A 23,905-nucleotide genomic window follows, 5' to 3' on the forward strand; every position below is an offset into this window, starting at 1 on the left:
CCACAGGAGGGAAAAACAGAGAGTATCTCAAGGGAATACAGTATTGTTTGGATATAACAAACAAATGAGACAGTCATAACATAATGTACTGTACCCATGCTGTATTTTTTTTTAAGCTGAAGTACAGATAAGTCTCACATAAACTAAAAGCTGCATGGAGCCAATACTGAAAGAACCACATACCAAAATAAAAATGTATCCCAATTCTTGTGTATTTCTGTTTGCAAAGAAGAGCCAAAAGTAAGAAGGGGTGTCTGATGCTTACCATTTGGTAAGACACATACATACACCCCATGCAGTTCCTCAGGACAGTACAGACAGAGCTCCAGACAGATGAAAGGTGCCATAAAGCACCTGTCCTTTAAGCTATTTGTCAGTGTGGCAGCTCTCCAGGAAAACAGAGTCATAAGTGCAGCACTGTCTTTGTTGCTGATTCTCCCTTATTTGTTTGTTCAAACTTGAGCTTTAGAGGGGTCACAAAGTCTGCTGAGGTTGTGCAAGTCAGGTCCTATAGTTCTGTTCATATAAATATATATATATATATTTTAAGGAATGTCTTTACTTTTTTTTAGTGTGTCAGGATTCAGCTGATACAGTGCTAAGAGAGGTACCTGATGGTGCAGCTGGTCCTCTATCATTTAACTGGCTATTAACTGACTTCAAATGTAATGAAGGACACAAATAATAAACTTCCTATAATTGTAAATGCAAATTTACCATTTAGAATTATAATACTGGCAAAAAGCAGCAGAAACCAGCACAAAATAGGCAAGTATCACCAGATAAACAACAGTACTCCCCACATCCCTTAAATGACATGACATTTTCATAGAAAAGAGCAAACCATTATACGCACTTTGTAAAGATCTCAATAAGTTTGGAGTGTCCATTCCATAAAGCCAAATCTAACAGTGTTGCTCCATCCTCATTAGGTAATGCTAATGCTGATGACCCTCCAGGCTGAGTTGCCAAGAACATGGAAAGTTTACCCAAGCCTAACTTCATCATAAGGTGGAGAAGAGTTTCTCTCTTTGTTCAGGCTTTTAAAAAAAACACAGCAAGCAAATCAAAATCATCAGTAGCAAACCCCAGCATTTTACTTGCTGATAAGCATCAAAAGACACTTATTATCATCTGCAGAAATAACACAGCTCAGGTTCAGGCCTACAAAATTTTTTTGGCGGAAGACTTTAGGTCTTTCACTGAAAACAGCAGTTACATGCTTAATTGCATATGCAGAGCTAAAGAATAGCTAAATGCAATCTAATTTCTTCTGTCAAAGAAAAATTATTTCTCTCATTCTCTATATGTAATGTAGCATTCAGCATGAGTAAATGTCCCAGTGGAGAAGATAGTTAAAAAGCAATTTCCCTGCAATTTGCCTTGCCTCGGCAACACAAAACATCCAGCAGTACAGGCAAGTATCTAAACTCAAAAAATTTAAAAGTATCTAAACTAAAAAAATTTGCCTTGCCTCAGCAACACAAAACATCCAGCAGCATAGCTAAGTATCTAAAATAAAAAAATTAAAAAAGATAAAAAAGGGGATATGATTTCTCAAGGAAGGCTGCTTATTAGGACAGTAAGAGATCCATGTAAGCTTATAAGCTATAAAACAACACATACATTCATAGAATATGCCAGATAACTCCTGCTTCTCTCTTCTCAAAAGATGACTTCATGCACTAATCCTTCCTCTCCTCTCCACTTTTTAGCACATAATCATCAAGGTCAATGGGGTGAAGATTAAAATTGAAGAGTACACAATCATGACTTAGTCACTAGATGATGAATCATCATTCACACCATTCCCTGGCCTGTCTTCAAGGAAGGATTTATTTGCCTTAATACATATATTCTCAAACAAAAGGTCTCTGCAATTTAAAGGCAATAAAATATCCTCAAGTGCCACTCAACCAGTTTCTTACACTGATATTTTGGTATGAAGTTAAACATGAGGGTTCCTCCGTGAGGATCATTGCTCTCCATTGCTCTACAGATTTCAGAACAATCAGCTAAAATATGTTAAATATGTTACATTTCCAGTGATTTAAGAAATGTCACTGAAATTTCCACTCCTTTCCCTTCACAGCTTCCTTTTACATAATTGAAGGCTGCTGTCATGTCTCAGCCAAATACATCCTCTCTGGACATTCTAACAGAAGAGTTGCCTTCTACAAAGCTGAATGTCTTCTCTGGAGGCAATTAGGGAAAAGTCATTAGCCTCCTTCGAAAATGCTGGACTTAAGAGTGTTGTTATATTCAAAAAAATTCTTTATCTCCACATCCCATAGAGCCAGAACTGCAAGGAACTTAAGGAATTTTCCCTACCACTGCAGAGGGAAAATCACTGTAGGATCTCCGCTGGTGATACAGTTTTTTATCTGAGCATTTGGTATTGATTATTTGGTGGCAACCTATGCAGACTTTTACCTTTCAATTTCAAGTGGAATCAAAACTTCCAGACAGTCAAATCCCAGAGAAAGCACGCCATGCTTCCTTCAATAAATGAAAGAAGTTCCAGGCATCAGAGTAAAAGGGAGCTTCAGGGCACAGACTCTAGCACTTTAACAGCCAGCACACCTGAATGTAGTGTCTGAAAACTATTTTTATTGCAGTTCTAACAGAAGCAGATACATTAACAAGACACAGGGAGAATTCTTTATACCAGAATATCACTAAATATTTACATAATATGTACCTAAGTATTTGTGGAACACACATATAAAACACACATTAAAAAATAGTGTCACACCACTATTTTTTAAACTTCATCTTACTGTGGCTAGCCAATATGTGACCTGCTAGCCTGCCTATGCAACAATTTTCTCTACAGGTTTCAGTCTTTAAATTTTTTTCTTGGTCTTCCCATATTATAGGAAAATATATGTCCCTCTGGGCACAAGATCTGCTGTAGGATCCAGACCCACAGAGGAAAGTAATGAATCATGGGGCGGTTTTTTCCTCCAAGATCTACAAAGTGTTTCTAATTTCAGTCTTTGGAAAGGATGATCATTGCTACATTTTAGTTACCAACACTAACATGATCTACAGCATTTACACATCTATTAAACAAGATAGCACAGACATTTCAAAGTTTTTGAGCATGTGCAGCATTTATGCCACTGAATCCAACTCAAGCATTTGCAGACTGCTTTGCTAAATGGAACCATAAGCAACATGGAAGCACAGAAACGCCTGGATCGGAATTAAACTTCAAAGACCACCCACTCCAAAGACCCTACCATGGACAGGGACAGCTTTCACTAGAGGAAGTTTCTCAAAGCACCATCTAACCTGGCCTTGACCAATGCAGCCCAGAAGATCTGACTAAAACTCACTGTTTCAAAGCCCAATCACACACTACTCATCAAACACTGTTGTCTGCCTGGATCTGAGTCCTTCTTCTATGGAGGAACATTTAAATAAGCATAGTTAAGGCTTACCAAAACCTGTGGATGATGTGCTCCTTCAAAAATGAGAGACCACAGTACAATTTCCCCCTCAGCCAGATGCAATTTGAAATTTCCTCCAAAAACCAGTCTGTTTTCATCTCATGGAAGCATACCATGTTCCCTCCATTGCAAGTAATTGAAAATAGGGCATGGTGCAGAGGGAAATCCAGGGGATGCAGGGCACAAGACCAAGAAAACAGCAGACTGACTGCAATGCAACAATCAGCTAGAAGTCTCTGCTGTTTAGACATGGATGCCTTTCTCATTATACCATCCTCAGAAGTGAAAAACAACGCTCAAAGCCCAGATCTCTCACTCACTTGGAGAATGACCTAACAATTCAGACACAGTATGAAAATGTGTGCCAGTACCTTCCCCTTCCCTAGCTGTATATCTGAATAGAGATTGATAACATCATCTGTGCTTTGCATACACAGCACTGGCCTCAGTGCTATTTCTGTACTTCCCCGAAAGGACTTCAGCAGACTTAAGGCTGTGCTACCCATCTGTACCCTAGCAGAAAACCTTGTCTGGAGTGTTTCTATGTAGACAAGGGAGTTCACATTTAAATACCCAGGAAATTATGTGGTCCAAAATGCAGACCCTGAACAAATATTATACATTCACAGGAAAAAAAAAAAAGAAGTTTTCAGAATTGCTCCTTGATCTGGACACTGAAACTCTGCTAAAGTCCCACTTTAGACATCAAGCTATGTTCTTCAGATGCTTCCAACTAGACCATACTACACTACACTACACTATACTGTTAGTAACAAGACAGCAGAAAAATTAATCTAATTAAAATACATCATTCAATATTAAGAATGCCAAGTATCTGTAGATGCAATCCTCATCCTCAGACAAAATGCATCGAAACAAAAAGGTAAACTTTACTTTGAACATTGGCCTGTGGCCACTTGGTTTCAATGTATACTATAACAATGCAAAAAAAAAAAAAAAAAGCCAGATAAGCTTGCTCTGAGGATGATAAGATTAGCACTTTCCCACTCAGCAAAAAGGGAGCCCTTAGATAGCCCTTTCCCTAATTAGGAATAGCCTTTTCTCTGCTCCAACACTGCAGCAAATAAAGTTACTCTTCTGGCAGCCAAACGTTATAAACAATGCAGTATGAATAAGTCTGCTGCAAAAGAACAAGTTTTAAAAATAACAGTAATTAATCTTTGTCTTCTGAAACCACCATCTAAAACAATAACTTCTATATCTCACCACAAATAGTCTAGTAACTGATCTTTATCTGCCTAACCTAACAACCTCCATCTAACCTTATGCTAAATTTGTTCATGGCCAGCTTGAATGCACATGGTAGCTGAACCACCCAGCAGGTTCACTGTCTGCTCTCAACCCCGATACACTTAGTCAGAAACAGCACTCACATTCCTCCCCTTCCTTTACCTCACCAGATGATGTGTTTGCTGGGCTAGTCTCTTCTTACTAGTCCCACATGGCTTGTCCAGGAGTGAACAGAAACCAATGACATAAAGCAATTACTAATACCTTTCACAACAGTGAAATTCAAACTGTCCACTCAGAAGGATAAATGGAAAGGTAAGTATGCTCTTCAGTACAAGGATTTTTCACCACAAGGGGGGGGAAGCACTGGGACAGGTGGCCCAAAGAGGTTACAGACTATCTGTCCCTGGAGGTGCTCAAAACCTGATCCTTAGCAACATGATACAACTCTAAAGCTAGCCCTGCTCCAAGTGGAGGGTAGGACCAGATCATCTCCAGGCACACTGGACCTGGTCACCTCCAGGGACACTTGCAAAATCTGCTGTTGTCCTATTCCAGTATCAGCAGTACCAAAACAAAAACAAAACAAAACAAAACAAAACAAACAAAAAAAAAAAACATGATGACTGATAATAAGCTTTTAAAACAGACCTGCCTATAAAGAAAAGATTTGCATTAAAAGATGGTAAAGTTCTGAAACAACAAGAGGTTAGCAATTCTTTCCCTTAAAAACAAGTTCTAGTTTCAGTTCTCTTCTTTTACCACTTTCTCTTATACTTCCTCACTGTGGCAGAACAAATGGCATTTTCCTACACTTCTCACTTTATTTTCCCATACCCTTGGGGAAGAATTCAAGTGTGGCATAAAGGCAGAGAGGGGGGAACCACAAAGAAAACACAACAGAAAGAAAACTATCCAGAAATAAAAATATACATAGATCAATATTGTGGAAAAAACCCCAACATAATTCAACTGCATTCTGTGGCAAGCTGGAACCAAATAAGGAAGAGAAGGAAAGCACAAAACTTCTTCAACATATTCATATTTAGGTGGTATAAAATAGTATTTAATTTCAATGGTACAAAATGATTGATTGATTGATTTTCCATCAATGTACAAAAAAAACCACTCCTATGATTTGAAGGACATGCTGCTGGCTGATTCAGACAGGGTCAGCTACTGCAAGGTAGGTGGGGCTGTAAATGACAGGCACTATCAAGACTGTTTTGCATTGCACCCCTGTTTTCCAGCCAAAACATTCTGTGTGGGTTACACAAAGCTGAGCCAAACAGTCTGTTCTAAACATTTTAAAAAATCCTTTTGTTCTTCCTTGCACCTGAATCCCTTCCTATGTCCAAAAAAAACAAACTAAAACCAAATATTTCTCTCTGACAGAAATGACTAAGTCCTTTCTAGGCTCTGAATCTCATTCATTTCCTGGAAGGAGACTAGAACTCCAAGACTGAAAAGCAGGGGGAGATATCGAAACTGGCGGACAAATTCAATTTTTTTCCTGGCTTCATAATTTTATACATTATTGCTATTTTTTTTGCTTCTCCATTAGGAATGAGATTATTTATAAAGTTGTCTCCAGTGCACCCCACTTCTGCAAAAACCCACACAAGTGGTTTTGTTAAGGGACATCAGGCAACAATGCTTGAAGTCAGGTATGTGACAAGACAGGTATGAGAGCATACCCACGAGAACCAACTCCCAGAGACTGGCATCAATCCTACAGCAGAAAAGGAGAGGAGAGGAGATAAAGGTCCATTGCAAAGGGAGTCTTGCCCCAGCAGTTTTAGCAGCAGGGGGGCTAGAAAAGGCTCCCACCCACCAGCCCCATGCATCATCGTGCCACCCCTACTTCTCAGATGAAGTTCCAGCTGACTCAATTGATTGGGTGACCCCAGCTATGATGCAAAACACTACAGGAGATGGTGCCTGTTGCTGGGAGGGATATTCCTCATCCTTCAGTACTGCAGCCAAACACTCCCTCCAGGTGTCTGGTGTAAGACACTTGTTTGTTGGGCACCACCCAAGTGCAGAATACCAGCTGGGACACCCCTCAAGCCAGGAGAAGAGCAGGGCTCTCCAGCCCAGTGCCGATTGAAGGCTGAGGTCTGGGTCAGACCACGGCTTTGTGCCTGGTCTCTTCAGCAGCAGAGTGGCTCCAGAGCCCCACTCCTCTATACTGCCTTCAATAGGAAACTTCATCTTCTGTATCTCTTAGAGTAATCACTCTCCTGTCACTCTGTGTATCTCCAAGTGCTCAGTGCTTTTCCCAAAAAAGCCTCTTCATGGTCAAAGGGATCTCAAATGCCTCCTCTCTGACATTATTTCCACTGACCAGGAGATGAGAATCGTACACTTGCTGGAAACCCACAGCTTGAAGCATGCTTGACAGTATCTTGCCCCATGCAGGTTTCTGGGTCAGCAGCAGGCTCTAGAAGACACTCACCTGCTTCACAACACACAGGCTAACATCCTTCTCCCTCTGCCAGGCACAGTTTCCAAAAGGAAAAACTTCTACTGGGACAAAGATATGTCTGTTTCTCTAACTTCCTGAATTCTCTGACCAAAATACAATTACCTCTCCTCACAAATCTCACCACACCTAGACACACTTATCCACTGTCCCGAGTGTTTTTCTAATTCTGTGAAGGAGATCAGGCACTTTGCACTCCTCTCCATTTCCTTCCACGGGAAAAAACAAGTAATCAAAAATTCCAGCTAAAGAGAAGACACAGACAGAATTTTCTTTAATTTACACAACCCTGACATGCATCAGTCAGGTGTGAGCTTGTGCACTTTAAGAAGGAATATGTGTAAGGCCAAGTGAAAAGAGTAACATTAATTACAAAGGAAAGGAGAGGGAAAGGGCCATAAAGGAAAAAGTGCCACAGAAAATGGGAAAGTGTGCCCCTAAGGCAGACTCCAAAGCAACACATAAAGCAACATGGTAGTTCAGTTCATTCCACAAGACCTATCCCTAGAAAACAATTACAATGCATTTATGAAAAAAAAAGGAAAATCTCCTTGTTCGCAAAAGGGAACTAAACACTGTTTCCTTCTCTACAATCCACAATTTGTTTCAATTCAGGATGCAACATTATAGCTTCTATTAATAGACAAAAAGCTAAAAGAGCAGTCTTCCTCTTGAAAATAACTGTAAATTGTGGCAAAGCTGGCAGCAAGTGTTCTTCTTTGTTCAGCACAGTTAAGTAACCCAGAAAACATGAACTCACCCTCTTGACAGCGCCTCCAAAACAACCAGAAACTAAGATGCCCTCAGCTTCTTGTCCACAAAGTGCACTGCTTGCCAAGTGCCCTCCTGTGCTCCCAAGTGTCATCCTCTGACAGCTGAGAAATGTAAACCTGTATCTGTAAAGGATAAAAAAGTTGCAAGAAAGATGCTGAACCTATGTCTGATGGTTCTTGGGACTGCCAGTACTGGAAGGCTGCCATAACCTGATGGTGCTAAGAAAAAAAGCATTACTTGGAAGCATTTTTCTCATTCAGATTAATTTCTTCTTTTTCTCTTTTTTTAGTCTTTCTTTTCTCCCTTCCTTCTTTGCTTCTTTCCCTTTTTTTTAAATTTTTTTTTTGGTAAACAAAAATACTGTGGGAAAATTCTCCTTTTTTTCTGGCAGCCCTACCAATTTCTTTAGCTTATTATTTAATTCTGATTGTCTCCATAAATTCAATAATACAGTTCAGAAGGAAAATATCCTTTATCAAGGTGCAATAAACAAAATCGGCTTCTCCCTCTCCCTCCTCCCTACCCCTCCTTCCCCTTTCCTGAAAACCACCAACAAATAAATGCCTAAGCATAGCACTTTTGCTGAGTCCCCAGTTTACTCTAGCACCAAGATCCTGATCTCAGCATCTGACCACTCTGTGGGAGTGAGCAGCTCTTGTCACAGCTGTCACACAGACATCTATTACAAGTGAGGATTACAAAAAGGGTCATGCTTTCTTGTTTCTTTTGTTCAACTTCCTTAAAGTGGCCAGTAACTCCTGACCTGTGCAACTACACTAAATGCGTGAATTATTTGCAATGCTCTCTAGACAATCTCTTGGCTCTCTTTATCCAGTCCTTCTTATACCTTATAAAAGGAATACAAACATTTTTACTGAATACCAAAACTGCTATGACTAAAGAGGTCCTCTATCTTTCCATCAACCCTTACATTTCTAAATCCTCATAAAAATCAATGAGGTCAAAAAACAGCAGATGGTGCAATAGTTTTCTCCAGCAACATGTCACTCAAAAGTATTTCTTCCAACAAAAATAGCCCTGCAGCTCTGAAAACTGACTGAATCCCAAAAGCGTTGTGCCCTAAGCAGTGACAGATGACAGCACCCATATCTTTCATAACATTCATATTAAAAAGAGCATCCTGACAATGTCAAGCGTCAAGACACCTCCAATCTTTGGTACGAGGAGTTGTAGGGACAGTAGGTAGGGAAAGTTCTCATTCTACTTCTAAATACTCACAAATTTTTAGATCCTGTTTCTCACCCATTTTGAACTTTCAGAGCATGTAAAAGAGTCCAGGGATAACCCTTGATCACCTTTCTGTTGAAGATGAAGGACTTCTCCTCAAGTGCTGAGACATCTGAAGCTCCCCAGTCTCAGTCCTTCTCTCCCAGTTCCTTCTCCCTCCCTTTCCTTCCCCTCCGTGCACATGCCTCCCTCAGCCACAGACAGCCCCCAGCTTTGCTTGGCTCTCCTGGCTTTGGGGACAAAAACACAGTGATGGGGACAGCACAAGGAAGCAACTCCAGTCAGTGTTTCTCAGAGTCAGGAGAGAGGATCAAAACTGTACTTTCCAAAGGAGAGAGAAAGGATACAGAAGTTAAAGAAAAATTATACAAACTGCCTAGAGGAGAGCAAAATAGATGTGAGGCCCAGCCCAAGCCTGGACCTCAGAGAGAGACACAGGAAAGGAGTACGCTCCCTTGGGTTGAAGGAAAAGCTGTCCAGAAAGCTTTCAGGAGTCCCCCATCAAGGGTGGGCCCAAGCACTGCCCAGGCAGGAGTGCACTAACACATCCCACCGTAAATGAGCATTACTACCAGGTCCCAGGCATTTGTTTTGTTTAATCAGAAACCAGGCAAAGGACCCTGGCTTCATTTAAGCGCAGTATCTGTTGTACAAAAAGAGATGTCACTTCTTCAAGTGCAACTGTGCCCACAAGGCAACCCCACCACAGTATGCTGAAGACATGCTTGTCCAACACTTGAAATGATCACAGAGACTCTCTGGCAATAGAGGCACATATCCCAGCTTTTTGGCTGCAATGAAATTCCATTTATGTACAGTATTTTAATCTGAAAAGTGAACAAAGTATGAAAAAGACATAGAAACAAAAAATACAAGATCTATAAAAGTCTTGCAAGGGCAACATATTATTTTTCCATATAAACATTGCAGTACACCTGAAAATTACAATTAGCACAACTGAAAATTAAAGAATTTTGCCATGTGGATAGCAGTTGCTCTGGCAGAGCTTACTTGGATACCAGCTGAGAGGCTCTCTGACTCTCTGGGCCCACAACACAACCAGGATAACCTTTTCCCATGTTTCAAGCAAGCGGGTACCCAACTGACTATGCCCAAGCATCTCTCAGTACCACTGGCATCCTGATGATGCTTCTGGGTTGGGTTTCAGTTGATGAAATGTTTAGATAAGCCTGTGAACAAAACTACAGCTGATTTATTCAGGCTTTGATACAAGGTCTGCATTGCTAAAATACAACAGTTTTTTCAGAAGCTCAGCAAATATTTACTCCACAGAAAATGAAACAACCAATAGTCTTTTTTTTTTCTCTGTCTAGCCAATATTTGAATGAGACTTGGTAATTGATTTTATATCTGTTTGCAACAGACAGACACAAAACATTCTTCAGATGTTACGTTACCTGTCATTAAGTATTAGAAAGATTTAACATGTGAAAAAAGCTCTTACCCAAAGAATTGAGCTTTACTGATATGTTTTTACTTCCCAAAAGCTTGCATGCATCTCTTTCAGTCTGGCTGACATGGAAACTGCCTGTCTTCTAATTTTCAGCAATTTAAAGTACTAAAAGGAAAGCAGCCAAAACTACCAAATTTTCAATGAAAAACATGTGAAGCTATCAAGTATAACACAGTTTCCACCCTCAACTATAAATCAGCTGACTCTGCAAAAGAAAAATATATTCTTCAGCAAACCCTAACTACAGTTTTTGGTTTGCAATGAAACCTGAAACTAGGAAAATCCCACCTGATTATGTTATGAAGTTTTTCAGTAGCATACCCTAACATAAATTTTCACAGATATTTCCATTCCACTTCCTCTACGACTAAAAAAAAAAAAAAAAACCACACTTATAAACTGGTTTAATGATATTTTCCGCAAAGAATGACCGTAGTCATAAAGGCAGGATAAACATTGACAGAACAATGGCAAAAATTATGTTCACTCTGCACACTGAAATGCCTACAGTAACATACTCTTCTCTGACTACCACCTTTTTCTCCCAAGATAAAATATCTCATCACTTGGTTAGAATTATGGCTGCAAAGCTTCATGATACAGTTCTTGCTTCTTTTTAACAGCTCTAATTATAAATAAAGAACTGCGTTCACAGTTTTGTGGCCTGCAAAATGAATTCTGAATAATACATCTACTTATTAAAACTGATTTTGCATTTACCCAGGCCAAAACCCAAAAGCTTTTAACTAATGCACTCTTCAGGGTCTTGGCAAACTTGATTAAATGCTGTATCAATTCTGTTACTTATAGCTGTGACCCTCAAAGTCCAGGGAATTTTTCCCTTTAACCTCATCAGTTTGTCTTTCTCTCCTACTCCTTTGACATCTAAGGCAGGGTGGATGCCTAAAAGAGGATATCTAAAAGAGGGGCAAGCTGTACCTCTCATTGAAGAGTTAAACATGATGTACTAAGAGCAAGTTTAAATTTTCCAATATACTCTGAAGAGCTACGAGTACATGTGCAATCTAGTAATGCAGAAGGAAGCACATACTTACCACAACTAGTTGTTTTTAAAGAGCTCTGTGTTCCCTTATATGCAATTTGGCCACCATAAAATAACACTAATATCAGCAGGGATATAGTTTAACCTCACATTTTATTGTAATCTGTTCATGGCTTTTGTCATGATTAAGGGCTGCCTGTAGCCATTGGATTTTGCTCCTATCCAGAAGCAACCATTTAACAGTGTCACGGAATATGCTGAGATTTTACTAACAAAATTAAAACCAACTTGGAACAAGCCTTGCATTCTGTTTTCCCCAGTTGTAATCCATGACAATTATTTAGCATTTACAGGTTCAGAGGAGCCACAATGTAACAGCAATGAACTTCCCTTTTTTATACTCTGCACTTATTTTCAGACTCTAAATCCCCTTTAGAACACAAGAGAAAACAAGGAGATCCTATTGCACAGGTACACCACATCTTACAGCCTCCTACTCACACAAATGAAAAGGTCACAAAGCACACAATAAAGGTGACAAGCAGGGTGTATGTTACCTCCATGAGGGAGACAAGCCCAAGGCAGAGAGCCAGCTGGGAGGCAACACAGATGTCCCCTGTTTCCAGCGAGGCACCCTGGAACAGTTTCCCAGACACTTCTGTACCATGTGCAGCTCAAGCAGAGCTCTGAGCATCACAAGCAGGAGGGTCTTGCGAGCCAGGCTGACAGCTGCACCAACAGAAGGCTCAGAAATAACAGGGCTTTTGCAGGTGTCAGGATTACCAGAGGCAAACACTTGTGGCACAGAATCAAGTCACATTAAAAATTATGCCATCCCTGAAGACTGCACTTTAATGCACGCCCCATGGTGCAAGTCCAGTAAAGCTTAATCCAATACTGCATTGGCATGGATTGCTTCAAAAGGCAGAAACACCTATGGAGAGTCAAACTCAGCCTGGATCCTAAAGCCCATCATTCAAATCCCTGCATTTTCTCCATTACAGAGACATAAAACAGTTATATCAAACTGTCCAGTCATGCTGAGCTTTGAAATGGAGTTGGGGTAGAGCAAAGAGTGGAAAAATATAAACATAACTAAGGTTCACCTGGAGCTATGAACTGAAGAGTGTTGTCACTAACTCGCTCAGCAAACATTATGTGTCTCTTCAGGGATCCATCATAAACAAAGTAAAACTCAGCATCCACGGGGAGGTAAATGTCTTTGTCAAATTTTGCATGTATAGTCACTTGTCCCTGAAATTGAAAGTGCATTCTGAAACATCCAGTAAATTTTTCATCTTCAACAGACCCACTGATGTATAATTCAAGTCTAAGTATATTGAAATCTTCATAACTCCACTATACGGAGGCTTTGATACAGTGACAAATCTTCAGTTTCCTACTTTCACTTAGAAAACAACACTGTTTTTAAGCCTGCAATAGCAAAGCTGATTTTTAAAAATGCCTTTTAAATAATGTCTTTCAAGCAATTCCTTTCATCTTACCCCACACAAATATAATTCACTTTTTTATTAAAAATGCATCAGAATAACCTGAACCCAAGTACTTTCTTATTTACAAAAGCAAGTTTTATTTTAAAAATAAAAAAAATCAGGAGTGATTTAAATTACCTTAGACTTAAGTTTCCAAAAAGAAACACCAATGCAATTCTACAAATGGTTTCAAAGAACACTAGTTCCCAGATATCTGTCTGTGGGTTTCTTTATAGTAAATAGAAAGCAACCAGCCAAGAAAAACCTGTCATACAATAGCTTCAAAAAAGAACAGGAAAAGGATCTAAGAAGCTGCAAACAATAACAAATGCCTGACAAGTATGAGGGAGGAAATTTAGATCAAGGCGCATTTCCTTGAGGAGGAGGACAGTGTGCTGCAGCACAGTTCCTGACCACCACAGTTGTTCTAAATAAGGCAGACTTGCCCCAACATCTGGCAGAAGCATGCTACAGAAGAATATCTAAGCCATATTTCCAAAGATGCCTGCCCTACTCTATGCAAACAGTTACCACAGCACTGACTCCACCGGCTCCACAAACAAGTCTTGAAAAAAAACAAAGCACAACACAGTAGCACAGAAAATTCTGTGGCTGAAAACCACACTTGTGCCTCTGACTGTCCTTACCCTGCTCATTATAAGCCAAACACTTCACTGCAGTGTGACTCTTGCCACCCTCAACAACTTCACATCTCGGCCTGCCTTCCCCAAGGACATCTTTCTCGTCACTCATAACGATGCAAATTCTGCATGCATTTTCCTCTTCAATGCAGACAAATCTAATGAACTGGGGTGAAGAGGCAAAGGCTGGTTTCAAGTACAAAATCTTCCTCAGATAGGACTCTTCGCATAAGGACAGATGTAAACAACATTATGAGTTCAGTATCAAGAGCAAACACGCCTGTCATCCCCAAACACTGATAACACCCCTCTTTTTGGTGGCCTGAAGTGTTATTATAGCTGCAAAGTGCTTTCTCCTATTTCTCTTTGGGTTTTGCACTACTGTAACCAGCACGTGTTATTATTATTGCAGTTGCTGTTTTTACTGTTGTTATTAAAACCATCTCTTTTTGAAAATAATTTATTGTAGTTATGAATAACCATTTTGGTCTATTGAATAATAATGTGGGGAGATAGGAATAGGGTAAGTCTCTGAAGATTCTCCACAGTCTGCTCCAGTGGGTTTAGCTGACAGCTGCCTGGTAAACAGAAGCACAGCAGAATTTCTTCCACATGGGCGCTTGAGGCCACAATTCCCAAACAATCTCTATGCCCTCTGGACCCCTGAGTCAGAGAAACTATACAGCCACATAGCTTTCATGTTTTCTTTGCCCTAGCTATGCAAAACAAGGGAGATATTCTGTAGAAATATTTCTCACTTAGTTAGCCACTGATGTCGGGAAAAAAAATTGAGCCAAATTTTAGCCATAGTGCTTCTTTTTAAAAAATGTTAATGTGGATTCACAGAGGACAGTGAAACATCTTAAACTAATTACATTACATAATGTATAAGCATGAGGGAGAATTTCACAAAACCTTGTCTAGAGGAAAAAAAGACAGTGGAAAGCTCATGTGTACATAATAAAAAGCAAGTCTTATAGAGCTCACTCCTTACAACACTAAAGAAAATCAAAGTCATGGTCATTGAAGCAAAGATTTTACAGAAAGAAGGCAAATTGGCAGCTTCCTTGTATCTGGCCAAACAATTAAGTTATTCAATTGGAAAGCCCCAAATTATCCAAAAAGAGGCTAAACCCTAAAATACAGTATATGATTCAGAAATAACACACAGAAAGTAATAGTGGAATATTATTTTTGATGCTATATGTTATCACACCTGGCATCAGAAACAGTTAATTCATGCAAGCTCCTATCATCATCTCATTCTATCCTGACTTTAGATATTCCTGTTTCATGTTGCTCCCTTCAAACATATTTCTTTTTGCTCCTGCTGCTACTAAAACATGTGTTAGTTTACTTTCCAATTGTCTCTGTGTGAAGCCAAATATATTACAGGACCTATTTAACCACTTTTTTTTTCTAAAAAGATAACTTGCAGTCCATTATAGAAAACTCCTACACAGAAAAATATTTTGAGAAAGTAATTCAAGTTTTATACCCAATCCCTGCAGAAGTATTTCTATCCTGAGTCCCTCAGGCAAGGCCAGTCCAGCCCCAGGAGCAGGCTGCAGCAGAAACTACCTGAACAGGTCTTTCCACCACAGACAAATCACAGGAACCACAGGAGTGGGAGCAATTCCAGCTCCCATCTTCCTCCTCCTTTCCTAAGAGGGCACACAATCAAGAGGGGAGCAGACTAGATCTCGCAATGAGATGCAGTAATTTAGTCTTCCACCAAAGAAATGTCTGTCTGCTTCACAAGGCTTTACTGGAGTTTTTTGGGAGATGACACTTCTTTTGTGAAAGCACTGCTTCCTGGCAGAACCAGAGTGCTCAATCCACGCTTTCTATCAAAGCATATTCACTTAACTTTTACAGCAATTAAATGGTCTGCATAAACAACAATGAAACACTTTTCTGGGAGCTCCATGAAAAATTCACACCTACGAAACTCATTTACCTAGCATCACTGTCACCACATGTGAGAGACAGTCTTCTCCGCTGCTTCACAACCCATTCTGCAAGGCATGACCAAAGCACCATCTCAAGTCTGGCACTGACTTACTACTAAAGCACAAAGAAACTAAAAACTACAGTTATTGTCATTTAAAAGTAAGTAATTAAGCCCTAACTCACATATCAGTACAAAAGAGCAAAATCAACAGAAATAGATTAGAGTGTACATACCACCTGAAATGAGAAAGTGCCTTCTACAGAATGATGTTTGGTCTGAGTTTGTTCCAGACACTGAAACTAGAAACACATCCAAACTGTTTCTTCTACATTTCTAAAAATAAAATTTAAGCTTATCCTCCAGATACCAAAACCTAAATGAGGTAAGTCACACTGGCACCTCAACTTTGGAAACGTGGCCAAGGACACTGAATACAAAGCAGCTGTGAGAGCATGGATCCAGAAGAGCCAGATGCTTGACAATCCAGTTGCTAGATGTCTTTGAAACCATTTTAAGAGGTTCATTCTTTTAACAACAGCCTAACCTCTCTCCCAAGTCTTTCCTTGCCTTAATAAGGTTACCTGTATCGTCATAGACTTGGAAAAATGTAACAGAAAGAGCTTGATTTCTACGTGTAGGTATGCTTAAGCATGCCTTCAGCAACCATGTGAACCTCAGATAGTTCAGTCCCCACTTAATCAAAGCAAGGGGAAGGATATGCCACTTCACCATATCAGCAAATAAATACAGTCCCTGGCCACAGCTCATTTCTCAGGTAGGTGCAGGCAAATGTTGATTCTGATGGACTCGTAGAGAAAACAAATTTTTTAGTCAAAGAGCACTTACTAAGACTGACCAGCCACTATCTTAGATTTACAGAGGCATGGCTTAAAAAAGGTATTCATCTCTATAGAACCACCACAGGAACACATGGAAACTGGAGATCTCTCAAACACCATTCAGACCTGTAACAGCACAGAACTTCAGGCAGCTGCATCAACACCTTTGACTACAAAAAGATACTAGAAAACAGAAGAAAAAGAACATGGGAGAAGTCCTCAGCCCATCGCAGCCAAGAGGAATTTTGACATCAATTTAAAGAAAGCCAAGATTGTCATTGTAATCCTTCAAATAAAAACCAGAAAAGCATACATGGGAACTGGGGAGAAGACATTGCAGTTAGGGGGACCTTAAGCAAGACATAGACTAAACTCCAAACACGTTAAACCTGTGGCTGAGGAAGTCTTAGTTTTTACCTCTCTGGGATCCCTAAGGTAAAGCCTACCTTGTATTGCCAGGGAAGACACTGTCCTGGCACTGGCACCAGGGAGGAGATTACCAGGGTTTGTGTTTTTAGTAAGATTTATAGGTCTATGCACTCTTTCAGTGTCACCAATCAGGTTTTTCAGACATACATTTTCCCTTGGTTTGTCTAGGGCACTTGAGAACTGACCACGTCAGGCATGCAGCAGCAGGGTCCACTGAAACCCATGTCCTGGGTAGGAAGCAGCAAAGGCCAGACTTGGGAGAGCTTCCACCTCCTGACACTCATCTGACCCTGTTCTGCATCCCAGCAAGGGACGGAGACAGGCTTTGTGAGAAGAAGGAGGCAATGTGGGTAGGAATCCCTGACAGCTGAAACACAGCAGCATCCAGGCAGGAGGGGCAGAAGGTTTCACCATGGCACTTCCACTATGCCTCACCCCTAGCACGCTGCAAGACACTTCATGCCTCTATAACTGGCCACTAAGGTGAACTGAGCTTCTTCCACGTTGAAAGCCACCATCTTCCTCACCAGGAACCTGCACCAGCAAAACAGGTGCAACACAAAAAGATCTTTAGAGGACTTCCAGATCCAGGCCACCATGCTTAATTTCAACAATTGCTGTCTATCCATGTATATATAGCCTGGATAAATCTACTTTCCCAGCAGCTTTTTACCATAAAAATAATACATTCTAAAGTACCCTAAAAATCTCCTTACTAAAGTAAGCATGTAGCATAATAGCTTGAGAAGTAATGTTTTATCCAGGACTTTCAAGGATATCATCTCTAAATGTAACAGGACAAACAAACACCAGCTTTGTAATTACATGCTGTAAGAAAAACATTTATGTGCTGGGGTAAAACAATGGCTTAATTGTTCCTAAAACACAAGTCCCAACACATTGAAGTAAAGGCAAATCTCTATGCCCTCTATTGCCAGCAATAATAGGAATATTTTCCTCTATGTCAGCTGCTACTGGCCACTGCAATTTCACATAAATATTTTGTCACCTTTGAGAAGACTCCCTTCAGAAAATGTTTATAGTTTACTTGTGCCTGGACAAGAACAGTAGCAGCCATACAGTTTTAATGACTCTTCTGCAACTCACCCGCAACTGTGAACACTTCTACACAAAAGATGCTAAAATAGGGAAATTTTAGCAGTAGGGAAATTCTAAATGAACCCAAGTCAATCATATTCAAAACATTAATAGCAAGAAAAAAGTTATAAATATGCCTTTCCAATGTTCTGTGATGTTTTTATAGTGTCCACCAGACAGATCTTGTCTGCAGCAAATGCAGTTATGGACTTGCTTAAAAAGCATGCACTCCAACTGAATTGAATGCAGTGGGATTCAGCACACAATGAAACAGCAACACTGCATTCAGGGAAGGGAAGAAGTTACAAACTGAAAAAAAAAAAAAGAGATAAAAGCTGAACATTTCTTTAGAAGCATTAGCTTTCTAACTTTATAGCTAAAAATATAAAAAAAAAAACCAGGGTGGATTTTCCCCCCATTCAATAACTTAAGGGAAGAAGCAACTGAGTATGATTTTTTTTTCTATCCAGAGTAATGCAATAGGCATAATTCCACATACATACTCAGAGACAAGTATGTGCTGATAGAGTTATATTTAATGTTACATATTGTCCAAAAGCCCACACATACACTTTTATAAAAATTAAATATGCATGCAGAGTTGCTTCTAGCAGAGCCAGTCCTCTGTTGATTCATACTGCAAAACTCCACCAGCAGCCTGAGAACCTCACTCATTAGCACAAGGCCAGTCTTCAGCCCCTGAACTGATGGAAAAGCCGCTGCCAACATTGGGAAGTGCACCACGGCAGGTTCTCCAAACCATATCAACCTTAGGCATTAACTACCTGTCAGTATTTCTGCGCTATCTGGCAAGTTTCTGAGAAATGCAGAGGATGCATTTGCACAGACACCTCCAGCACAAGTAAGAAGCATCATCCCCACAGGTGCTTAAGGCAATACAGCACACAGGAAGTCCACTGACTAGCAGCTGAGGCAGCTCTGTGTTCTTGTCAAAAAAGAGAGAAAAGTGTTCAGTGACAACCAAAACAAAATCTGAAGGATGCCTCTAGCAAGGTCCCAGCACTATCTTGAATAGAAAAGCACTAAAAGAGAAATTTCCTAATGAAGCTAATTTCCTAATAAGCTTCCCCCTTTTGATATGAAAAAGCAGGAAGTTCCTCATTTTGGTTCAGATGCAGTGCCTTTTTAAAAGAAAAGGTAAGTACTGGGAGAAGTTAGAGCCCCCTTTTGAGTAAGCAGCCCAGATAAACTGGGAAAAAATTAAGTACTCTATTAAATCCAAACTGACCCCAAAAGTACTCACTATCAGTACTGAGTATCACAAAAGTACTCAGTATCAAAAAAGTGTCAGTATCGTCTCCATCCAAGCAAAGAAGGATGGAGGAGATAGTGACAAATTAACTAGCTACTCCCTGGCCTCACAGCAGGATAAAAGCTGCCCAAGTTTACTCCTCAGAGATGGATTTTCCCCACCCTGCTTGAACACACCACTGAAAGATTGTGAATCTGCAACACCTTCAGGCACCAACTCGTTAGATCAACTACATCAACCTCAAATGGTCAGTAAAAGATCTGCTAAGATTTCTCCAAGTTTCAGGTATGGGTTGAAAGAAAACTTTCCATCTTTCCCATATATACACACAGAAATAAATATAGGAGACTGTTAAAAAATTACTACAATCCCAGGTTCTGGGAAACTCACCCCAGGTGCTCTCACTGCAAGTCCCTGGTGGTCCATTTTTCATCACTAACCTCAGGCATCTTAGGATACTGGGGACCCACAAGAAAGACACCATCTCCATCTGCTACCCCCAAAAGAAAATGAGTTGGTGACAATTCAAACTGCTCTCACTGGGTCTCTAGCAAGTTATGAGCCCCCTCTGGTATTTATTCACCTGGGCTGGTGAGAGGCTGAAGACCACAACTGGAAAGTTACCAAAGCACAGGACGAGAACCAGCAAAGTTTAGATCTGGTACAGACTCTCAGCTGTACAAAGCCTGGGGTGAATGTTCTCGACTGAAATCACATTCTCTCATCCAACACACTACAAGTGACTAAAACATTCCAAGCCTCCCCCGGTGAGTCCCTTGTTCATAAGAGATGTACCAATATTAGTCTTCAAATGCACAGCTTGGAACCATTCTCTCCACTTTTTACTGGCATGATTAACAGGTGGGAAAATTCAGTCTTCTCACGTAATTACTGAATTCTTCTTGGTCCTAACCAGCATCTCCCAAAACCATGATGTCAATAAATTTACATATAAGTAAATCAGCCTACATCTGACTCATAGGGTTATAATCAAAGTACTAAAGTAGCCTTAAGTATGACACTTAAGGACTGTCACTTGTAATACCTTTCTCTCTACTCCAAGAGCTCTTGCAGTACCCATACATCTTTCTTTATAATAATCTTCCCCTTCTTTATCATCCATAAGAATTTCCTGTGAGACACAGTATCAAATGTTTCATTTTCAGCAACCTGGATTAAAACCACTGCATTGTCCTTTGCAAAGTGGTCAGTTACCCTACTATGGGAAGATACCAGATCAGTCAGATCAGATATCACCATGTCCCTTATTACTTTTCCTGTAAAAATTTGTTTCTAAAGCCTTGCACCACACAATAAACATCCCATGAGCAGGCCTCAAAAATACTTTTCTCCCGATGTCTTTAAAGATCTAATTTTTGCAAGCCTGAGGTTCCAAGTCTGAAGCTGACAAATACAATCAAAAATCATGCTGGTGCATTACCAATCATATGTTCCTTAAATACGCCAGGGTACAGATTATTTGTATTCCTCCTCTTCCATCCCCATCTCACAACAATAAGCAGATAACTGCTTTGTTTCTGTCTTTGTTTCATCTTTTACCACCCTTTTGAAAACCATTCAGTGTTCTCTCATTTCCTGCTAGGCATCATCCAGGTACTCCTGCTACCCTCATTGCAAAGCAGAAAAGGTATAAAAAACACAATAACTTTTTTTAATAATAACTGTCAGAGTTCCCAAGTTTTAATACTCACAATCACATCCCCTTGAAGGCACAAAAAAAAAAAATTAAGTCATCCAACGTATGTCCTCACTCATGCTACTGCTTGCCATTTTTTAACTCAGAGTTCATCTACTTTAAGCAATTATTTCAGGTTTTGCAGAAAAAAAATCGATTTGGTTATAAATTTCAACTTCATTTTTCACATAACACAAAATTTCCTGCTTTGTGGAAACTGAGACATTGGTAGTTTGGAATTTTGTGAGGGAAAAAAACAACCAAAAATTGTGGGAAAGTGAATGAGATGTGTCTCTTCACAGGCAGTAAAACTGCTTTTGAAAACTGCAATTGAGAATAGAAGGAGAACAAAATAATTATCACAAAGGGGAAATAATTTTAAACTTTCTTCAGAGAGCTGAGTTGCACTACTGGAAACTATCACTTTCATACATGCTTCATCAGACAGCAACGTTCAACAGCCTTCAGTCTCAGAAAACCAGAGAATGGATTTTAGTTTCATTCATCCTGATTTTGAATGAGCTATTACCCAAAAGAAAGCAACTCTCCAGGCAGAAGCCTAGTGTTGTAGGACTTACATAAAGAGGTACTTCAGAGTAGCTTAACTCCATTATCACAGCATCTACAAACAGAATAAACCAGTGGAATTACTAGACAGACATGATGAGGCCTTGATATAATGTGCAATTCAGTCTGCAAACTAGGTTATCTTCCAGAATTGGGGGGGTGGCAAGGTGGAGAAATTATATTAAGCTTATCAATTGCCCCAAATCTCCAAATAATGAGAAAACACTGGTGAAATAATGCCTATGTTAGGCTGGAGGAAGGGTGGCTGGTATTAGTTAACATGTTGCATGCATTTCAGTTAATAGAAACAGTGAACAAAACAGGTCAGGCTAAGCCCAGCTGCTGAGACGCTCCTAGCTGCAGCCAATTGAGTAGCAGGAAGTTCAGCATTTATTCCTAGAAGTAAAAAATTGAACTACATTGTAGCAACTTTTACTCCCTACCAATATCCCAAGTGTCTGGTGTTGATTTTTTTTCAGCAACTTCATAGAAGTCATACCCAGGGCAGGTTGCCTTAACTACCATAAACAGCAAACTACTGAGACAAATCATCACCAGATCTAATACAGCAACAGTCATCACAGCAACTCTGATTTCCATCATTATATTTGAGATTCACTACACCCTCAAAATTCATAGTCTAAAAGTAGTGTTCCTTTTGTGGGAAAAGCACTCCAGAAGCAACACCTTTACAAGCAGCAAGGTGGGCTCAACAACTATGCACAAGACTTCTTCAACTTGCTGAAACAGGCTACACAAAAAGAAGCCTGTCTTAAGAGAGGGCTGTCTCAGCTCAGATGTGGCCATGTTTTTACAGCTGAACAGTTTCCAAGAACAACACAGTTATGCAGCTCATTGCATGTTAATGTATATATACAGCACTGTATGCGTCAGATAGGATTTGAGAAGTTCTCTGCCTACAAATGTAGAAATTAAAGGCATGGCTTCAATTGAAGCCAAAGATTACCATCCATGCATATAGTCCTTTTAAACCTCATATGTGTTAATTCCCATCTTTGGGCGACCATCAATTCAAGTACATTCACAAATCCACACATTCCTGCAGTTCTAAAACAAGGCAAAATCCCTCACAAAATCACTGGTCACAAAGATTCAGCCAAAAAGCATCCAAACCTTTCATAAGAAAAAGATATCAAGGCAAGCACTAATCCAGCCAGCCTATTCAGCAGTAAGATTCAGACAGAGGGGTTCCTTATTTTCTGCGCAGAAAGGAGGTACCTTCCCACTGACTCCATGGCATCTCACTTCAACAGACAAAGCTCTGCAGTTTCCAGGAACAGCATCCTGAGCCCAACCTTAAGAGCACCAGCACAGGAACCACAGCCCTGTTGGTACAGAAGAACACAGGGTTACAAGAGAAGTTAAGAAACAGTAACATAAGTTCCACAAAGAGTAGTTTACAGTAGAGCCTTCCACAAGTGTTAACTGACAGAATAGATGACGCACATTAATATCTATCCCAGCCCTCACAATTACTGCTGCTCTTCTGAAGTGGGTATCACTTCATTGCTGTTTGAAACAAGAGACACATCAGTCAGCCATGTGACACCATTGCTCTATTCCAATGTATAAAACTCCTCCACCTACAATGGTTCTCAATCTTTAAAGGAACACATCCAAACTAAAATCCACCATCTCCACTGCAAGAAAACATGAGCACATTCCAATCATTATACCATGCCAAGCAAGTAAGAACTGCTCTTTGATGCTTTTGTCAAATGATTATTCTGATGTATCTCAACATCTACCTCCTCTGCAAGGATGAGATAGGCAGGTATCCAGTCTAGCCTCCCTATTCTACAGAAAGTGAGAGCAAGAAAACATAACGTAGCTCTTCCTTTGGAGGATAAAAATTTCATCACCAGCACAACAAACTTGTTTTGTATTGGCAAATACAAACACAACCCTCTGGAGAGATGGTGCCATCCTCCACATGGCTTACCTCCACCCTTTGCTTGCATCACCCTGTGGATCCCCTGGGAGCCTGAGCAATCGGAAATACTAAGTACCTAGATCAACATGAATCCTGAGTGGATGAATAAGCACATCAGAACCAACCACGCACTGACTAGAATAGAACCATGCTGAAAGAGTATCAATACTTTCCCTGTGTACTTGGCCTGACAAACCAGCTCATAATGGATTCCTGGATGCGAAGGAGTATCTAATAGTACTCATCACTTTCTGCAAAAGAATCAATAAAT

At 40.1% G+C, this 23,905-nt stretch overlaps 1 protein-coding gene across 3 annotated transcripts in view; it reads right to left on the reverse strand.

Annotated features, from left to right (window-relative positions):
* Positions 1-23,030, reverse strand: part of ARHGEF28 (Rho guanine nucleotide exchange factor 28) — a 114,674-nt gene extending 91,644 nt beyond the window's left edge. For all 3 annotated transcript variants that reach the window (XM_084225469.1, XM_084225468.1, XM_084225472.1), the window contains exons 1-2: positions 22,920-23,030; positions 21,692-21,735 (exon numbers count right to left, since the gene is read on the reverse strand). In XM_084225469.1, coding sequence (XP_084081595.1) covers positions 21,692-21,735; positions 22,920-22,941 — 66 coding nt within the window. In that variant the 5' untranslated portion in view covers positions 22,942-23,030. The remainder of the gene's footprint in view (positions 1-21,691; positions 21,736-22,919) is intronic.
* Between the last annotated feature and the right edge of the window lie 875 nt (positions 23,031-23,905).

The sequence above is a fragment of the Fringilla coelebs genome, assembly GCF_963513975.1.
Source record: "Fringilla coelebs genome assembly, chromosome: Z".
Lineage (NCBI taxonomy): Eukaryota > Metazoa > Chordata > Aves > Passeriformes > Fringillidae > Fringilla > Fringilla coelebs.